The 20,398-nt window shown below is 42.6% G+C and overlaps 1 protein-coding gene, 1 long non-coding RNA gene and 1 pseudogene across 2 annotated transcripts in view; 1 reads left to right on the forward strand and 2 right to left on the reverse strand.

Annotated features, from left to right (window-relative positions):
• The window catches only part of LOC117050343, a 29,085-nt gene extending 19,923 nt beyond the window's left edge, over positions 1 to 9,162 (reverse strand). The window contains exon 1 of the long non-coding RNA XR_004427079.1: positions 9,074 to 9,162. This is a non-coding gene — a long non-coding RNA (uncharacterized LOC117050343). The remainder of the gene's footprint in view (positions 1 to 9,073) is intronic.
• LOC117050337 lies at positions 4,898 to 5,381 on the reverse strand (annotated as a pseudogene).
• A 3,153-nt stretch (positions 9,163 to 12,315) lies between the features above and the next one.
• The window catches only part of LMNTD2 (lamin tail domain containing 2), a 37,725-nt gene continuing 29,642 nt past the window's right edge, over positions 12,316 to 20,398 (forward strand). The window contains exons 1-2 of the mRNA XM_033139723.1: positions 12,316 to 12,437; positions 16,007 to 16,192. Of these exons, the coding sequence (XP_032995614.1) occupies positions 12,316 to 12,437; positions 16,007 to 16,192 (308 nt within the window). The remainder of the gene's footprint in view (positions 12,438 to 16,006; positions 16,193 to 20,398) is intronic.

Genomic DNA, 20,398 nt, shown 5'->3' on the forward strand with positions numbered 1-20,398 from the left:
TGCTACTTCTCACACAGAACTTATTACACACTGGCCCTAGCATAAGCAATATAGCAGAGTACATAGCAAGGATGTACTCTCACAGTTTAAGTAACAGGTGGGTAGCCGTGTTGGTCTGCCATAGTCAAAACAAAATAGGAAATTCTTTCCAGTAGCACCTTAGAGACCAACTGAGTTTGTTCTTGGTATGAGCTTTCGTGTGCATGCACACTTCTTCAGATTCTTTTTTGGTATCTAAGCTCCTTAGAAACATTGTATCCGCTAATGCAGCAGCAGCTAGAAACATTGTTATTTTCTCCGTTCAGCAAAGAGAGGAACGGGCTTCCTTTTGACGTTCCTCCCGGAGTGCCAATTGTAAATTTTTTAGATCCAATTAACTCCGTATTTACGGCTTACGGGGTTCTTCTTTTTTTTCTTCAAATCAGGTAAGAACGACACGCTCATTGCAGGCGGCAGCCGCCACATTGCCTGCCCGGTTGGGGCATAGCCTCCACAGCCCGGCGCCGTTGTCCCTTCACTCCCGCGCCCCTTTTACAAGGGGACCGGGAGAAGGGTTCAGCACCATAGTGGGCCCGCTGGAGAGCTCGTGCCGCGGGACGCTCGACCCGCGTTTCGGCGGAGCCCGCTGTGCGGTAGCGGAGCTCCTACCCCCGGGACAGGCCAGGGTCGTCTCGCTGCCGAAACGACCCTCGACCGCCCGCAATGGCGTCCTCGCCGGAAGTCCAACACGGCTACCTACCTATAACCAAACTACAGTTAAAAACAAGCCATGCTTTGTCAGCCAAAAACAAACCATGGCCTCATATCATGGTTTGCTGACAGGAAAAAAAACCATGATTAATCTGCTAGGCTAGGTTCAAACATTTAACCAAAGCATAGTTAAGCTAAACAAGCCACGGTTTGGTGTTATGTGCAAATGAGACCACTGAAATAGCATGAGGCAAACTTTGCAATATTTTAGTTCAGTATTATAGACTTTGTTTGAAAGATATTACTCCAAAAAAGAATACCCAGCAAAACTATGTAAGAACAAGGGAACTAGAGAAGTGGGAATGTGTAAATGAAGTGCATTGTACACCTCAGGTCTTGGATGTGGGCCCAAGAAGTATTGATTTACTTTTTAATGTAATGCATGTTTATGTGAAGCAATTCAAAATTGTTCTATCAATGCAAGCTTGTATAATATTCTTAAGCTCCAAAATTCAAGAACTCTGTCAGCTTTCTAGAAGATATATTATTCTGAGCCAATTTATAAGTAACAAGGTTAGAATAATTGGGGTCCAAGAAAACTATTCTTGGACGTACTTTCCCCAAATTAAAACAACTCAACAGAAAAAGGCCTCAGTTCACTGTTTGCATTGGGTTGTGGTACTGGCTTTCACCAGTGCAAAGATGTTGCACTGGTTGCACTAAAACAAGTGTTATCAGGGCTGCCCCTGGCTGTTTTATCATTAGAGGCAAAACAGAAAATGCTGCACTTGCCATGTACCCACACATCCACTACCTGTGGCAGCAACGATAGGTATGAGGGCAATGGACATGCAGCAGAGGAGGTGGCCAACAATTGCCAGAGGCAGTGAACAGCAAGTTGTTCAAGAGCTGGGTTTGCCACCGTTCGCAGCTATCCAGATCCAGCAGCCCTGAGACAACTGCCTCACCTCATGGGCAGGCTGGACCTGCAGTGTATGCATTGCAAACACTAACCATTTATGTAAATAGCTCTCACATGTGCCCAAAGAGTTACTTCTGAACGAACCAGCAGTACAGCAGTACATCACACGAAGTAAGTGAAGTGAACTCTTTATTAGAAAACAAACAAGCCAGGATCTCCAAAGCAGCCTAAGTCCCCACCTTTCCAATTTGAGACACTGCCTGTGTGCCTGTCTTTGCTCCTCCCACTTTATGACTCTCCTGGCTCTGGGAGACCAGGGGCAGGGGGGGGGGGAGAGAGCTTGTCGCAGCAGAAGGGGGAGACACCCATGGCTCTTCACCAGCCTGACTCATCTCTCTGCCTCTTGGCCTCCCTAATCACACCCTCCTACTGCAGCTTCTAGTTCTGATTCGGGACTGTTCACTAAGCCCTGTTAGTTCTTCAGCTTCTGACATGTCTTCTCCTTCTTCTCCCTCTGACTACTCATTGTCGTCTCACCACCAATCCTTGGGCTCTGAGCCTTCTTCCTTTGAGGGTTCCCCAGCTGCTTCTTCCCACCATTCCTCTGTGTCCAGCCAGTTCATGACAATTCTTCAGAAGGGTTTGCTGTCAGGCTTCTGTTGTTTGAGACAGCCACAGCAGTTGCAGGTATACTGTGGTTTCTGGTAATGGTGGACATCTATCTGGTTGGCAATGTATGGGCTTCCCAAATTTTCAGGCGCCTGAGTCCTCATTGTGATGATGGGGAGAAGGAGCACACCCAGAGATGGGTTCTGGATCACCTTCCCCAACAAATTATCATAGCACTATTCCTTCAGGTTCTGCTATCACAATGCTGATCCATTATTAACTTACAAGTATCTAGAATTAGCCTGCATGCTTCCTTGTTTCACCTAACAGATTTGCAGTGCTGCTCTCACAGTCCTGCCCACTAGAGAAGAGTGTTCCCACAAGGCGAATGTATTCAGAATGGAATGTCATTATTTCTTTTTCTCACATTTTAAAATACAAACACCCCCATAAAAGTCAAACCTCTCAATTTGTTGGTTGTGTGATACTGCCCTTTTTCTCATTCCTAAAGGATTCCTTCCTACCATCCATTTCATCAAAGCACACAATGCTGATCAAATAAAACATGTGCTAGAAAACCAATAGTCACAAACATTGTAAATGCTAACTTCAGCATCTAAAATCCATACCACCCCACTTTCTCCACATTAACTCCAAACCCCTTGAATTCTAATGGATCCTATCCTATCCTATCCTATCCTATCCTATCCTATCCTATCCTATCCTATCCTATCCATAGCAGTGGGTCTCTTTCCCTGAAACAGCTGTCAACATTATAGCTAGTGAGCAGAAAGGTACCCAATGCAGATAGCTATATATAGCTGCAGATAAAAATGCTGTTGTGAATTGCATCCATAGCAACACACTACCATGCTGCAAAGTACAAAATCAGTAAGGTCACAAACAGGGCCGTCTCATCCAGCTGGGGCTCCGGGAGGCGAGGGCGGCCGGCTTGCAGCCCGCCCGCCCGCCCTTCATCCCCCGCCCACCGGCGCACGAGCGCCTGCTCCAACGCCATGCCCCTCATCCCCCGCTTGCCCACCCCCCCTCCCGAGGGGCGGCCAGCACGGGAGGGAGGCGGGAGGGAGCCAGGCGGAGAGGCGGCAGGCCGGGGGCGCTGAGGGATCGCCACGCCACGGCGGCCGATCCCTCTAAGACGGCCCTGGTCACAAAGATTTAAAAATGGAGGCTACAAGAGCTTAGGTTGGACAGTTACATGAGAAACTGATGGAAAAATAAAACCACTGGATTGGATTGAGACTTGTTCATGTTTAAAATAGAGCCATAAAATCAATTATTGGTTTACTCCAAGCATGAATGCCAGAATCCCACCCACTGGCTGCATTCAAGTTTCAAAATAAACCATGGTTTATTGTGAGGGGAATGGACCATGCTCAGGCTTACACAACTCCCATTTGTCCCTTCACAGGTTGCCATTTCATCCAGCTACAACAAACTGTAGTGTAAAAATAACAGCCTACACAACTACTCAAACTGCTGGGGAAAACAAGGGAGAGAAAGAGGAAAAACAATCAACTATTTTGTACATTACAAAAGCTTGCATTGCTGCTGGTCTGGAATTTATTCCTCCTTGCCACAGGCTACCGTGCAAGTACATTTTTACAAGCCTATAGCTAGCAAGTGGAAAGTGGTCGTGATAGTGACTTGATATTATGTGCAGCTAGGGCCAACCTGAGATACATTAAAACATGAAAAGAGAGGAGTTGATTTTGTGTTTTAAAACACACTGATCTCTATACCACCGCACAGGCTGTAAATAGCAAAGAAGATTAGAACACACTAGAACACAGAGTAGAATGAGATTAGAAATGACATTACAGGTTTAAAGACCCTTACCTTGCCACCTGTCAAAGAGATGCACACAATACCAATTCTCCCAAAAAAGTTGCAACAGACTAGAGAAACCAGTACAAGGTTCTGTTATGAGACCAGAGACTGCAGTGCTCAGGTGGGTGTGTTATTAGAACAAGAACCAGAGTTGGGAGGGTGCTGAGTTAGGTTAAAGGTTCATGTTGTATGTTCACAGGAGACTAAATAGATTGTAAAGTAAAAATCCAATTAGCAAGTCTAACTGTAAGAAGTTGGTCTTTGAAACAGCACTAACATATTGTATTAGCAGCCAAGGAAGGGATCAGAGCAAAAATTTGGAAAAAGCAGATTTATGCAATTGATGGATGAACAAAATGCAAACATTTTAGTTGCAAAACATTTAAGATTTTGCCTATACTTTATCTCAATTTAGTTTGTCCCCAACCATTGCTGATTTTTAGAAAATATTACAACAGGATATAAAATGTTACCCACAACCACATTTTACACATGGACAATTAAAGCAGCCCTTAAACGTTGAAAACAGTCCCCATTTCACCTTACCTTGAATGAATAAAGCAAAATATGTCATGATGTTTGGCTTTCCCCTTCTCTTACTTCTAAGTATCATCAATTCACAGTACAAAAAGTAAGTTACAGAAATGAAGGGAGCAATTATTATTATTTTCAATAGTTAAAGCTTTATTGAAAAACAATATATGTCCATCCCCAAATGACTAACAAAGCAAAAAGGTAAAGGGATCAGGAAACAAGCAGCTGGTATGTTTTTCCTTTCGTGGAGGAGGGGCAGCAGCTTAAAATGGAGTTTCATTATTTACCCCACTTAATCATATCCCATCATGGATTCTCCACCTCTCACACAGGATGAAGTGTTAATCAGTTGTGCATTGGTAATCCTGCCCAGTTGTTGACTTTATTCTAGGTTGCTCTTCAGCATTTCAACCACCTTGTTTGGTTTGGGAAACTTGAGCTTCCATGGTGGCCCTTCCTTGAGGCCGCTCCATAACTCCACCTTGGTGCCATCTTCTTTCCACAAAGCAACCTCAAAGCTATTCCTGCGCGGTTTCTCAGGGTTCACCATCACCACGATGTCAGGAAAGGTCTGGTGCAGTGCCTCGCTGACTGCATTGGCACTGTGCCCATAGACTCACCAGCTTTTACGATGCTCAATGATCACATGAAAGCCCAATTCTTCATCCTTCTTCGGTTTCTTGGGCAATTCCTCAGCAACATTCATCCCCACTCCTTCAGATGTTGCAGTCTTTGCCTGAGGTGCCTCTGCCTTCCACTTCCTCCCTTTGGGGGCCATTCTACTGGCCTCTCTTCTTTCTTGCAAACAGTGCTATAGCCCCTGAAGGGAGCAATTATGCCCCCCACTGGATTCTCCCTCAACCCCCTACCAAGACAATATTAGTCTTATAATCGATTCCTTGGGGGGGGGTGCAAAACCAACAAAATTCTAATTACAGGAAAGACACTTGATTTTCTTTGCTCTGCAGACATAAGATGTCAAAATGTCTAGACAGCTTGAAAAAGAAACTGACACAGCACCCTTTCTTGACAGAGTGGGGGGAGGAAGAAAGATAACAAGCTTATTACACATAAGTCATCCCTCATTACTTAAATTGAGCAGAATCATGCAAACTGGTCTGCAGCTGGAGTGAAATAGGAAGCTTGGGACATATTGAAGAATTGTCAACAGTCCATGTTATACTGATCATAACTTATTTTATTGCTTCTAGACAGCTGTATTTCCTAATTTCAATCAATGGTGGCCTGAAGTTAGACTGCATTTGCACATGTGAACTAAATTCTGCAGCAAGAAAATGTACGTTCTGAGCTTAGAATAAATTTTGCAATACTTTACAAAATTTGTCCAAAGTTACTGAGTTTGATCAGAACCATTAGCACGGGGAGCCTTGAAGGCTTGAATCCTGACCACAAAATATCCCATTCAAACTCCACTTTGGTTTCCATGCATTTATCAGATTTTTTACACATTCCTTGGCAGGGAGGGGATAAAAGCACTTGGGCACTTTTTGCTTCCAGCATTTATCTCTAGCAATGATTACTAGGAACTATATTTTAAAAAGAAAAAGAAAGTCAGTCTGCTTAAGAAGCCAAATCAAATGTCAGATTCTTTGGCAGGTCACAAGACAGAGATGAAGAGCATAACTGAACATTTTTGTGACTGCAGTTCCTAAAAGCATAGAATTCTAACACCCAGATTTCCTTCCTCCAGTAAGTAGTAGCAATACTCAACATTTGCAAAACACTCAGATGCACTGTAAAGACTGCACTGCACAACAAGCTAAAAAAATTTTTTTATTAAGGATTTTCTTGTTTTACAAAGGTATATGCAATGTCTCTCTCGTATTTTTCCATGTAACATTTATACACATCAGTTTTGTTTTTTGAGACATTAGGGAGAAAAGGGGGAGAGGTGGGTGGGATGGGGTGGGTTGGTGATGTTTCTACTTTACTTTATCTATGTAGGGTTTGGTGTCAGCCTCATTTGTGCTGGTTCTCTGTTGTTCGCTTGTGCTCCTTTGGTGGTGACAGAGGTCGGGGTTGGCGTAGGGTGTGATTGTTCATTTGTGGTTGGCTGTGGTGGTCTTTGGTTTCCTGTGTGAGTGGGGTGGGTGAGTGTTTTTGGTCAGGTTATCCATATTGATTTGTATGCTGCTGGTAGGTTTTTGTCATTGTCTTTTTGGGCTGTCATTATCTTTTTGGGCTGACAACAAGCTAAAATTATGATGCGGAAATCTGTGGTCAACAAGAGGGATTTAAACTTCTATTGTTGTACACACAAAAGCAGGTAAAGCCCTATTCAAGCCGAATGTTAATTGGATGACAAATCTCTACAAATATGCTTTGTTGTATCTTCATCCCTAAGTCTAAAAGAAAAGGATATAAAGATAAGGAGGCTAAAAGTTAACTTTAGATCAACAAACCCATTGAGTTTTGAGGCCAAAAACAAAGTCAAGAAACACCAAAGAAAAAAGACTATAATAGATACATTAAGCTGGAACCAACCTCCAGGGGTCATCCAGTCTAACCTACCTCAGGAAGCCTTAACCAGCCAGGAGGAAAGACAAATAAACAAAAAATAAATAAAATGAGATATTAGGGAGCCAGCTGTCGTCTATTTAATGGTATATGTGTTTTTTGTGTATGCATGCATATATGTGTGTGTATGTATTTATATTTGTGTGTGCATACAAGAAAAGCCTTTTTTTATTAATTTTATTAATTTTTATTTTAAACAATTCTGTTCAGCTAACACAAGTAAAAGGTTAAATACTGAGCCCCCAAGATAATCATATCTAGGTAGGCTGGGCCCACTCCTTGATTCCACCACTGTGTTAAACCCAAATAATATTTCAGCCAGATAGTTCTGCCATGTAGGAGTTTCCAACTTCTGTAGAAAATTATCCTCATTTAACACTATGACTGTGTGCAAACATAACTCTAAACCATGGTTTAGCACTTTATGCAGAAGCAGAAACAAAATGCAAGTTACAACACAGGAACAATGAGAGAAAGGCAGTATCAGAGCAGTATGACTCCAAATGTCCATTGCTAGGGGTCACCAACAGAAGGGTGCTATTGCACTTGTGTCCAGGAGCAGATGGCTCCAACTTCACTCCTAGTATAACTGAGAGCAGCAAACCACGATGCCTGACGCATCATGTCCACACCAGGGACTAAGGTTTGTTTCACTCCAAATAAATCATGATGGTAAGCCAAAGCTTGTTCTTGGCTTACCATTTGTGGTTTGGAACAAAACTACCCTCAATCCCCAGTTCTGATATAATACTAAGCCAGGAAGCATGGTTTGTCAGTCCCATTCCCACTAGTGGAAGAGTGAAGCAGCAACAATCTCTGTTTTCATAGTAAACTATGGCTTACTGTGACATGTAAACTGGGCCTGGAAAGATGGAAAGAGATGAAGGAGTAACGAACACAAAAAAGGAAGATTTGCTATATATATATTTTCTGCTCCGTTAGAGAATTTGGCATGTTTTATGCCTCTGCCTTTACAGACGAACTCTTAATAATTTATTGCCTTTGCTGCTTTGTCAATATGACACACTCCATTTGCAAACTCAACAAAACGATCTGTCTTGGGAACTCAGCCAACAAGTGTTTTATGAAGGCTTCAAGCAGAGAAGCCAACTCTGTTAAAACAGCATCCTGTTGATAAATCCTATCCATATAGGTAGAGAGTGTAATGTGAGCAGGAATTAGAGTGATCAGATCCAGCTATAATAGTGTTAGAATACCTTTGTTGTTCTTTCAAAGGTTGTGTGTTCATTTGCCATATTTTGTAGTCTAGTAGGCTTACACAATTATTTCTTTTCCATGTCACCTTCTTTGTCACATGAATTATCAATGCATTCTGTTTGAGTCTGGGTACCCATACAGTCTTAACATACCCTGCCTGACTTCCATCTTCACTTTGCCCTTGCCTAAACTTCTTGTGGATTCCTCCTATGTAGAATAAGTGAATGGTTACATGGTTGGTTAGTATTTAAGAACTATGTGAAAGCATTGTTGTCCCTTTCTTGGGGTGCCATGCTTCACGTCGTCAATCCACATATGCTTGCTCATCGCATGAAGTGTTGCATATGAGAATGAACCATCAAGATTCAACCACATCTGCACACTATTTCACAATAGAATCAGTTCACATATTTTGTTGCAATGAGAAACCACAGGAATACATATATGCAGAAACCAAGATCTCGGTTTTGTACTCCCTTCTCCCTCTTTTCCCGTTCATTCTTTTTCTGTTGCAGTTTTCTCAATTATAATAACATGTGTTTGTGTGGGGTATGTTGTGTTGTGCGTGGAGTTAAGTGCGGAAACACAGTATGAGTAATATGTCAATACAAAGCTGATGATTTCAAGAATCCATAATCTAAACTAACATTGCTTCGTATGAAAAAAAAAAGTTACATACAGTTCTCCTCCTTCTAAATCACTTCTGTGACTTACGGATTTTTCAGGAAGGCCCCAAGATAACACCCTCCTCAATAGGTCTTTTTCCTTCTGGTCTCCCTTCCTGCATCATACTTCATTGTCTCCCACTCCTTTACTATGTTACTATGGTGACCTCAACAAAGACTTTGCTAGACCTCTGGGGCAGAGACACAACCAACAGTACTAGGATCACAAAGCTCACCCCCTAAGTGCAACAGCAGAGGAAAGATAGCCATGTGAGTTATGGGGATTATGGGGTAGGGGGGGAATAAGCAATTATATGGTTGGGAAAACATAAGCAAGTAAACCTAGTTATTGGATCCCATTATTTTGGTGGTGGCGGTAGTGAGGAAGAATAACTTAAGAGACCATTTTGAAGTGGTGGTGCTTCCTATGTGTTACTGTGTTTGCCTTTACAACATTCCTGTAACACTGGTCACTCCAGCAGTGGCTGTTGCTGATTGGGGCTCGTGGGGCAGAAGGGTGGGACACCAGTAGGAGTAGCAGAAGCTCAAGTCAATGACAGGCAGAGAGAAATAATTCCGTTTTTGTTCCTATTATCATCCATGCTGAGTTCTACGAGGGAAACAATGGGCCTAAGGAGGAGTAAGCTGACAAGCAGTGGCTGGTTGTCAGTAAGAAGGCAGGCAGGCAATGTCTTAATAATCATAGAAAAATAATCATAGAATTGTCGAGTTGAAAGGGACCACAAAGGTCCTCTAGTACAACCCCCCCCCCTGCAATGCAGGCTTGTTGAGGGCAGGCTGGGCTGCTGGCACAGTACCCCATTTGCCTAAACAGAAGCCTCCACTTGGGTCACTTTCCACCTCCATTTTATCCACTGAGAATAAAGGTGAGGGAAAGTGGCTTACCTAGGGCTATGCAAGAAATAATTTCAACCCATTGTCTCCCAGACCAAGTGCATCAAATATCACCTAAATGTCTGAATAGGCCATCTTAAATGCAACCCCACAAAGAGAACTTTTATTTGTCTTCAAGCACAATATTTTTAATGGAGTCAATTTACTTCACACATTAGCTGAAGTAATGTACATGCATGGGTAGACCAGCCTGTGAATGGATTTAGACTGCATAGCTGTCAACCCTCCCTGCTGTTTCCCAATGCTATAAGGGAATTTCCTGCAAAAAAAGGAAAAGGTTGACAGCTATGATTTAGAGCCCACCTGGACCTGGGAAGACAATGCTGGATCAGTGAGACTTTGTACCTGCTCCATTAAGGGGAGTTCAACCCCTTCAGGACAGGCTACACAGCTAATTCCAGGACATGAGAACCACTTACTCCCAGTGTCTCTGTTTTGTCAGGATTCAGCTTTTGTTTATTATCCCTCATCCAGAACACTGGCATATTAAATCCCTGTCCAGCCTCAGATGGTTCAGAGGAGAGAAATAGGACAGAGTGTTGTCCGCATTCTGAGGGCACCTCACTCCAAACCCTTCTCATCATTCTCATCTTCTCACAACATTCTTTGCTTCTTTGTGATACCTGAATTGTTCTGTGTTTTGATAAAAGTAAATATTTAAATGCATAAATAATAAAACATATACCACATGCTTGCTCAAAGTGTTTTGAACAAAATCTATTTCTTTTTTGTAGTTAGCTTTTTTCCATTAACAACATATTAAATATTTTTTATGGAATGCATTGTTACAGTGTTTATTCAAGGTGTTGTAAACTTTCACTGGTCTACTGTTGCATTTCCATATATTCACAAAATTGGCCTGGTTGCTGTTGTTTGCATTCTCGTGCAGTTGTCAGTAAATTCATGACTGAACATTCACACAACATAACTGGGACTGTCAGGGCTCCCACATGACTGGCAATAACAACAATTTCTGATATTTGCTGCAATATATGCATGTGGTAGTGAGTTTTATAGATGCACTCATTGTGTGTGTAATGAAAAGCGCATCAGTTCCCAAATATATTGGATAACAAACGTTTATTGTTGTATCTCTCCTCCCATTTCTTCTCAGATACATGATCTCAGATTTTTTTACCCACACAGGGAAATTTTAGAAAAGAAATATATGTGAAACAATATCAGAAAAGGGGAGGGAGGAATGTGGATTTTGCAATAAGAGATGCATAAGAAGGAGGATGGACTGCTGCCCACACATGTTCAGAGATATTTCTTGCAGAATTCACATAGATTTTGCACTCTGATACCTTGTTTGTAAGTGTATGGTCAAAACTGTGATGTTTTGTGCCATCTCTCTAAGTAGGAAGCCCTCTAGAGCAGGGGTAGGCAACCTAAGGCCTGTGGGCCAGATGCGGCCCAATTGCCTTCTCAATCCAGCCCACGGACGGTCCGGGAATCAGCGTGTTTTTACATGAGTAGAATGTATCCTTTTATTTAAAATGCATTTCTGGGTTATTTGTGGGGCCTACCTGGTGTTTTTACATGAGCAGAATGTGTGCTTTTATTTAAAATGCATCTCTGGGTTATTTGTGGGGCATAGGAATTCGTTCATTCCCCCCCCCCCAAAAAAAAATATAGTCCGGCCCACCACATGGTCTGAGGGACGGTGGACTGGCCCACGGCTGAAAAAGGTTGCTGACCCCTGCTCTAGAGCAATCTTTTTTCTGTCAAGGACCTCATTCTCTCAGAGGTAAATTGCTGGGGCCTACATGCCACCAATGGTTGGTGGTCCACAGCCAATTATTGACTGTGCCAGAGCCAAAGTAGGCAGGGCATCCCCTTTTCTTTCTCACCCCTCTCTGCCATCCTACAATTCCATCCTTGCCAACTGCATGTTGTTGAGCATAGGCTACCCACAACAGCTCTAGATGAAGACTGTAACTGGAGAGTGACAGGACAACACACAAAGAAGAAACACATAGGGAGGGGCTTCACATGCTGCATTTTAAGGTATAGGCTATGCCTAACATTTTAATCATCTATCATGAAAAGGTATGATATTAAAGGCAAAAGCATGCACGCATCATATGTACACTGATCAAGAAGCTAACTTTGGCTGAGGCTCTCTGTCAAGTCAAGGGCACATTTAGGCAGTAAATTCAGCTTTGTTCCTATGCTATGTGTAAAATGGCTGGTGGTTGCAATTCATAGGAAGAGTAAAGGAGTAATGAATGTTTTGATTTGCAGAGAAGCTATGCTGCACGGTTACTTCTTCTTTTTCACAGGGAAAAGAAATCCAGCACGAAGCACATCATTGTGGAAGAAGATGAAAATGAAATAGATAGGGATGCCACTAACAACCAGCTCGTGGGGGAAATGGAGAAGGAATCTCCTGTCGTCAGACTCAGTGTGATGTTCAGCCCCAATCTGGACAGTGAAAGAGTTGACGGCTCCAGCCCTTCCCCACCTGCTGCTGAATCCCTGAAGAAGCAGAATGTGTAAGCATTGTTCACAAATGGGTTCCTTCATAACCTGTAGAAGAGCCTTCTCCAACTTGGTGCCCTCTGGATATTTTGGGCTACAACTCCCCTCAGCTCCAGCATGCAGGGCCAATGCTCAGAGACGATAAGAGTAGTGTCCAGCACCACCTTAAGGGCATCTAGCTAGGGAAGGCTGCTTCATCATTTCTTATATGTAGTTGGCACAGCACAATTTTGCTCCCGTGTCATTTTTTTAGAGCCTTTTATAGACTCAAGTTAACATAAGTATCTTAACACCTGCTGGTTGAACATGAGCTTTATTCTACTGTACCGACACACCTGCAAAGGTTTATACATCTTTAACTTAAAATTGTGCAGTTTGCCATCTGAATGGCCGACACCTCAATCATGTTTGCACTTACTTTGGGGGACTGTTCCTCCACTGAAATAACGAAATCCACCCCTTCCTGGGTATATAACACAAGTTGATGAATGGCCTCTTTCCCTTTGTCTTGTAAGGATGGGACTGTGAAGCAGCCATATGCCCTTTGTCTCATAATGGGGCAGAATAAACAAAAGTAAACTGGGAATGATGTTTGTTGGGCTCACAAGGAAGGATGCTAACCCAAAAAGAAGATGTAAAGGAAGCTGTAGCTCCTTCACCTGTGCAGCTCAGGAACATATATCTCTATTTAGTAGGACCTATTTTATCTAATGAGCTTTCTTTCCAAGCAAGCACTGATGGAATTGCAGCCTCAGTAATCAAGCAGGAGAAGGAATATCAGCTGGTGTAGTTTGTTTGTTTTTTATGATGCTGGAGGAAGGCTTGGGAAATGAGAAAAACTTCCAAATTCCTTCTGCTATGCAACTGCTAAACTTAACCTTACCTTTCAGAAGTTACTTGTAAAGAAGTTAGGAGTGATTGGCTCTAGCAGGGGTTTGCCTGCAAAAGCTTAGCTTCCAGCCATGCTTGTAACCTTTGGGTTGAAATGCAAAAGATGCTTTCTATTTCTGAAGGTTTTTAGCAAGAGTTGAAAATTATTGGCTCTCCCATCCCTTTATTTGCCTTTATCTAACAGATAACATGGCATATTTTTGCTGTTTACACCCCCCCCCCCCACCTAGCAACCAAAGGCTATTGAACACAAACAAAACCACTCAACTTGCTGTTTGTGAGATCAAGTGGAATAAATGAGAGACAGATGGAGGCAGGTAGAAAAACCTCTTAATCTTAGAAGAGCCAAGATATCATAGGAATCCCTGAATGCTGGAGCCAAAATAAGCTGACCCCTGAGTTGTGAGGAGGATGAGTAAGAAGGAGGAAAAGAGACAGGAGGCTATTGAACAGAGGCCAGAACAGCAGGCCATCTGTAATTATTCCAACTTAGGAAGAGTCAAGATGGGCTCTGGGGAAACTGGCTTGATGCAAGAACAACAAGCCACGTGGGTGCATTTGACTGCAGGTGAACATCTCAAACAATAAGGGGTGAATGCATTCATGTCAAAGCTGAATTGTGGAGACTGGTTTACATCCAACCTTCTTTCTAAGGGATAAGGAAAGAGAGGGCATTTTCGGTCATTGTGTCCCATCTGTAGAATACCCTCACCAGGAAAGCCTGTCTGATGCCAACTTTGATGTAATTCCTTCCAGTCCCCTGCAAAATCATTTTTATTTGCCTGGGCCCTGCGGCATGCAGTCTAAACTGAGTTTGATTTTGGCTTTATCTGTCTGCTGAATTCATATGGTTCAATTTCATTGCTGCTTCTGATATTTTAACTTGCTTTAATTTTATACTTTTAACATGATAACATAAGCGCCGGTAGGGCCCTCCAATTAAAATGTTCCTCCTCAGTACCAAAAATAATCATAGACATATAAATTGAATTCCAGGGATAAAACTGAACTAGAATCCCTTCCCCTTTGACGTCTACTTTTTGTGCAGAGGGGAGTGTATGTTTGAAGGAAAAGGAGGAGCATTCAACCATGCTAAAGATTCCCCACTTGCAGCCATCCAGCCCACACACAGGTTTAATATTTGGGTGAGAACCAGACCCATCTGATGGCCAGTCCTAGATATTAAGGCCCCAAAGTGGAGCAGCAGCCACATGCAAACTATTTCCTCTAGTAGTTGGTGAACAAAATGTGTGGGCCGGCAGTGGCTTACCTATGGTCTTCCAGATGGATTCCAACTCCCATCAGCTCAAGGCAGCATAGCCAAAGATCAGAGATGATGGTAGTTGTAGTTCAGCAGCATCTGGAGGATCATAGGCTCCTAAACTTGATGCAAACTGAACTTTAGAGACAGTGGTTGTCAGGGACTGGGCAGAGGAGGAATGGTGGAGACCGCCTCCCCAGCCTGACCCTTCCAGAGAAGAAGGCAGTTCAGAATTACAACAGGGGTTTGAGGGAGATCACAGCTCAGAGGCAGATGAAGGGAAAAGCTGGGAAATAATGGGAGAGGAGGAAGAAGCAGCACCAGAGGGGGACAGCTGACGGACACAATGTATTTAGAAAGCATTCCAGATGCCCCCTCTCCCAGAACCCGGCAGGCATTGAAAGTAGGAGAGAAGAGAGCTCAGAAACAGAGGGCACATCTCAGCACCTGTAGTGATGACACATAGTGGGAGAGAGGGAGGGGGTGGAGACTCACTTGGAGCAACGCCATTTTCCAAGAGGCTGCATTTCTAAGCCTCTCTCTATGAATATTGAAAAAAAAGGCAATTTGGTAAGAATTTTTCCTTGTCTTATCCATTCCTGGCAACCCACCGTGGGGGTTGGATCCTCTGATGCCTGACAGTGGTATAGAAAAGAGATGAGTGCAAATAAAGGCTCCTATTGGCATCCTTTTTATTGGGTATTCATGATTTATGCCCATGGTGGCATTAGGATTCGACAGATACCTGTCCCCACTTTTAATGCTGTTTGTGCCTGAAAACATTTTGGGGCAGACATACTGTTTTGTAGCCATTTCCAACTCTACAGTTCTATGATTTTGTTGCACTCTAGCACAAGAGTGCCTCTCCAGGTAGTAATAATGTGTTAGCACTGGGGAAGCATAAAAGAATAACGAGAAAGGGTGTGTGGATGGGCCAGTATAAATCTACCACTACTGTTCTATTGCTGCATCAGAGACTTGTTTCAGAATACCAGGAAAAAACTGCACCAGTCTGGCTCTAAGAGAGACGGGCAGGTAAGAAAGAATTCTGACCCATAGTTATAGGTGTATTTTACTCCGTAAATGGCATGTTTGAACTGGAAGCCTCCAGATAACCAGCAAAGATTTATTACGGTTACAGATCCAGCAGGAGGGATAACAAAACATTGCTTGTGGCTCACAACAAAAACTCTTATCTCACATGTCTTTAAATCACCTACATATAACCAACCTGGAAAAATGACAGTTTCTTCGCTGGAGACAGCCAACAATTTTGTGAAAGGTTTTTGCATATACCGGTAAACAGTACTTTTGCCCCACTCTCTGTTCAAGCAGGTTTCTGAAAGAATTCAAACCTGCTTAGAAGAGACAAGAAGTGGACTTCCTTGCAGGATACATCATACAAACCATAGCATTCTGTTTCCTTTGCAGGGCAATCCATTCTCCGCAACAGAGCCCTGACATGATGGAAAATCCACGAACACTGCTCATGCTGCTGCGCCAGAGGGACCTGGAAATCATGGCACTGAAAAATGCTAACCGGAGAGATCCATCAGAACGGCTTGGCTGTATTTTGCAGGAACTTGTGAAGACAAGGCAAAAACTGCCACCTAGGAGGTGAGCAACATAAAGCTTTGCAAAACTGGAGTGTGTGCCTACTGAAAAGCACTTGCAAAATTACAGGTGACAAAGAAGGGCAGTGGCTGTCAGGTAACACTGTTATAGCTGCTTTGCTGGAAGGGGCAGGATTTATTCTGTGATGGGCAAAGGGTGTTGTGCAGATGCGCCCATAGGAAGCAAGGTTTAACACCTTTCGCAAAGGTAGGATTAAAAACATGATTTGCAGATTAAAGTCATTTATTGAAGATAGTAAGTAGTAAAACTTTAATACGGTCAAAGACCAGCAGAAATTTATTGAAGGTTAAGATATTGGGTGGGATTCAACTAAATTGTTGTATGTGCAGAACATGGTCCACTCATGCAATGGGACTTTCTCCCTCCTCCCCATCACACCCTCTAAAGTTGCTCTGGAGGGTTGGGGAAACCACCACAACGGGTTGGGGGGTACGGAGAGGAGATGGTGTGGAAGTTCAGTTGTGCAAGCAGACCTCATTTCCCATGCACATATCCACCTTCCTGCTAGTGCTACGCTCTTCCAAACTTTTAAGGATACATCTCTCTAACAGATTATCGTAATGTGTAGGATCATTAAACTGCTTCTGTATTGGGATTTTTTTGAATAGTTTGACAATGGCTCCATTCTGGTGTGTTGACAGACCTGTGCGATTCCCTACTACATCAGAGATGAGTTGCACACTGGTGTGCAACTGAGCCACGAAAGTCACACAGTGATCTGGATGCAAGCCATTTGCAACATGAGGTGCATGGGAGGGGGAGGGGGAAGACTTCCCACCCTTGATCTGAAATGGTACAATCCATAATTACTAATTAATTCATTCATAAAATGCATATACCTCTTGATTATATATATAAAAAACCAATCCTCTAAGCGGTTTGCAAAACGATAAAACAAGACTTTAAAATTATTAGTGAAAATGGTTAAAAACAAGCATATGAAAGCATGCAAAAGATATAGTAAAATCAACACTAGCTAAAAGGAGAGAAAATGCATGTAACTTCTACATGTTGGATGGCCATTTGTCATGGATGCTGTAGCTGAGATTCCTACATTGCATGGGGATGACTAAATGACCCTTGGGGTCCCTTCTAACTCTACAATTCTAAGATTCTATGTCTAGATAGACTTGAACAAAACTGTTTTAAGCAGGTGGAATAAAGAGTACAGTGAAGGTGCCTGACGTCACTAGGCAGGGAGCTCCAAAGTGTAAGTGCTCCCACATTAGAATAGAATATCAATTTCTTAAGAGTGTGGAATGGATATTACAAGGTACCTGTTAACAGTGCCAGTTCTGAATTCTACTATCTCAGTCTACTGCTTTCTTCTATGTGTGGTGTCTCAGACTCAGAAAACAGCTCTGAGTCAGAATTATGACTCATCAGACTTAGTTCCCCAGGTGAAATCCCTACTTGTTAAAACAAAATAAAATAAAAAATTTCCTTCCAGTAGCACCTTAGAGACCAACTAAGATTGTTCTTGGTATGAGCGATCGTGTGCATGTATCTTGCTACACAGAGATTTAAAGAATTGTCTGTGTACGAAATTTGCAAGTCTCCTCTCCAGCAGAAAGAGTTACTCCTGTACTGAGTTTTCTCCTTGTTTTCAGGGGAGAGAGAGTGGGAGGGAGTGTTATACTTTGCAATCCATCCCATGATTCACTGGACAAACAATGCCATTCTCCCTCCGCAAAGGAAGCAAGGGAAACAAAGCACCCATTCAAACCTAGTGATCCAGAACATGAATAATCTGCATGTGGCAAAGGGCAGCCACAATGCCTGTTATAAGAATATCCTTTTTAAATGGTAGGATTCCAGGACATCTATTGTGCTATGAAACTCTGACTAAGGTACCTTTTGATCTGGCCCACAAGAAGTAAGTCCAGCGTGGTGGTAGTATAGAATCACTAGTATCTGAAATGCTTAGCTATTAAAGCACTCTTACCTCCAACTTTAAAAACGGCTTGATCTGTAAACATGAACAGGAGATCAAACTTCTCCCTGTGCCACGATAAGCTTTGGCTACTGATTTCTGCAGATATGGTGCAGTTGACAGCAGTTGATTTTTATTTTGTTTGGGTGCCAATCATAAGTCAAATAAAAGTTATTTTAAAAATAAATAATGCAACCATTAGTAAACGTGCATACAGATATGCCACTCAATGAAATCAGTTCAAAACTTTCTGCTTTACTGGGCAGAAACAAGCAAGTTTTTTTTTTACCATCTGGACAGCTCAGTTGGTTAGAGCATGGTGCTGATAATGCCAAGGTTGCAGGTTCGATCCCCATAAGGGACAGCTGCTCTGCATTGCAGAGCATTGGACTAGATGATCCTCAGGGTCCCTTCCAAATCTATGATTCTAACACAAATGGAGTGGTTAATTGAAGAAAACCCACCACACTAGCATGTTGTAGGCATTTTAATGTGACAAGGAGATTGTCATCTAAATGACAGAAGGATGGAGCTCAGGCAAGGGATCTCTTCTGGGAGGTAGTTCCCAGGATATAGCACAACCATTAAGGTCCTACTCTGTGCTCTGACAAAGGACAGCTTCACTTTGTAAGCAGGAAGAACCAGGTATGCATATCTACTCCCATTCATCTTAATGATTCAAGGAAGTTGTACGGGAGAAGGCGGTCCCTAAAGTATTTTGATAGCTAGGCTGCTCTTCCTAGCCATGAAAAGTTTAGAATTCATGATTTATTTATTTATTTTAAAAAATCTGGTTTAGGCTATAAACGAACAAACAACCAGCATGGGCTGTAGTTCAGTAGCAGAGCACCTGCTCTGCACACAGAAGATTCCGGGTTCAATCCCTAGCAACTTCAGGTAGGGTTAAGATTGCCCCCAGTCTGAAACCCTGGAAAACTTCTGCCAGTCAGTGCAGAGAGTACTCAGGTAGATGCACCAATGGTCTGACTCAATATAAGGCAACTTCCTTTGTTCCAATGTTTTTTAAAAAAAGAAACCAAAAGAACACCACCCCTAAAAAGTAAAAGCTCACAAAATGGGTTGGGTGTTGAGGGAGTTTTGTTGCTCATCACCAGTCATGACAAAGGTACTATTCAACAGCCATCCATGACCCTTCCCCAGCCACATTCTATATGGCTGTTGGTAAGAGCACTGAATGCACTAGCTAAGGCAAGAATCACATTTCCCAGCAACATACCTTACTTACATTTGAGTGCTGACTGGGGAATTCGTGATAATCCACAAAACAGAAGTGCTGCTGTGAAGGAGGCCCATCAGATTTCCGCAGAGCAAATGTGTAACAGCCCTACATCTACTACTGCTCAAGATAGTTTTCTGGCTTCACTTATCAATACCGTTAATCCTGCTGGTTTCCTTCTTTGCTTTTCTGAATTTAAGTTGACGCTTGAGTTTAAGCTGTGCAGTTAAGAACTGACAGCCAAGGAAGAGTTCATCTTGCCTTGAAGCAATGTTCCTATATAAATTGTAGGCTGCTATCCCACAAGGCATGACATCAGTCCTGGAGAGGGGATGTCAAAAGGAGGCAAGCCACAACCAGTGCAGGGAGCAACCAGAGCAAGGTTCTCAGAAGAGAAAATGTGCTCAGACGTCAATTTTTACCAACTTGGCATGCTCATCAGTATCAGATCAGAGAAAGGACAGGCAGATTATATCAAACATCACTTTGTTTATGGATCACAAGCAGCCACTCACAGCTTTTTCAATTTCAAGCAATTTCAGGAAAGGGCATAATGACCTGGAACGCAACCGCCACACAAATGGGAAGTTGCCTGTATTTCAGTAGTACAAATCAAAGGTTTCTCTTTATCCTATTATATAATTCTGATTGCCATGGATTATGCTGTTGCCTTTGTCATCACTCTTCCACACACACACACACACACACATTTAAATGTATTTCTAATGCTCCACTTTGTGAACGCAAACTGTTGCTTTTATCTAGTTTTTAATTTATATCCTGCCATATTTAGTAGGATCTTGAGGATCCAGGGAAAACTCAGTTTCACAGGGACTTCAGTTTCAGGGCAGAATATTAACTTAAAACCATGGAGAGACCTGGTCTGAACAAAGACATTGGATTCTTATCTCATTATACATGACAAAGCTATCTTGAGCCATCTCACCCCTTGCTTTTTCCTGTAAGACCAATTGCAGTTGTTAACAGTCGTCAACAGGTTTTCCACACCTATCAGCCA

The sequence above is a fragment of the Lacerta agilis genome, chromosome 1 (genome assembly GCF_009819535.1).
Source record: "Lacerta agilis isolate rLacAgi1 chromosome 1, rLacAgi1.pri, whole genome shotgun sequence".
NCBI classification, from domain to species: Eukaryota; Metazoa; Chordata; class Lepidosauria; order Squamata; family Lacertidae; genus Lacerta; species Lacerta agilis.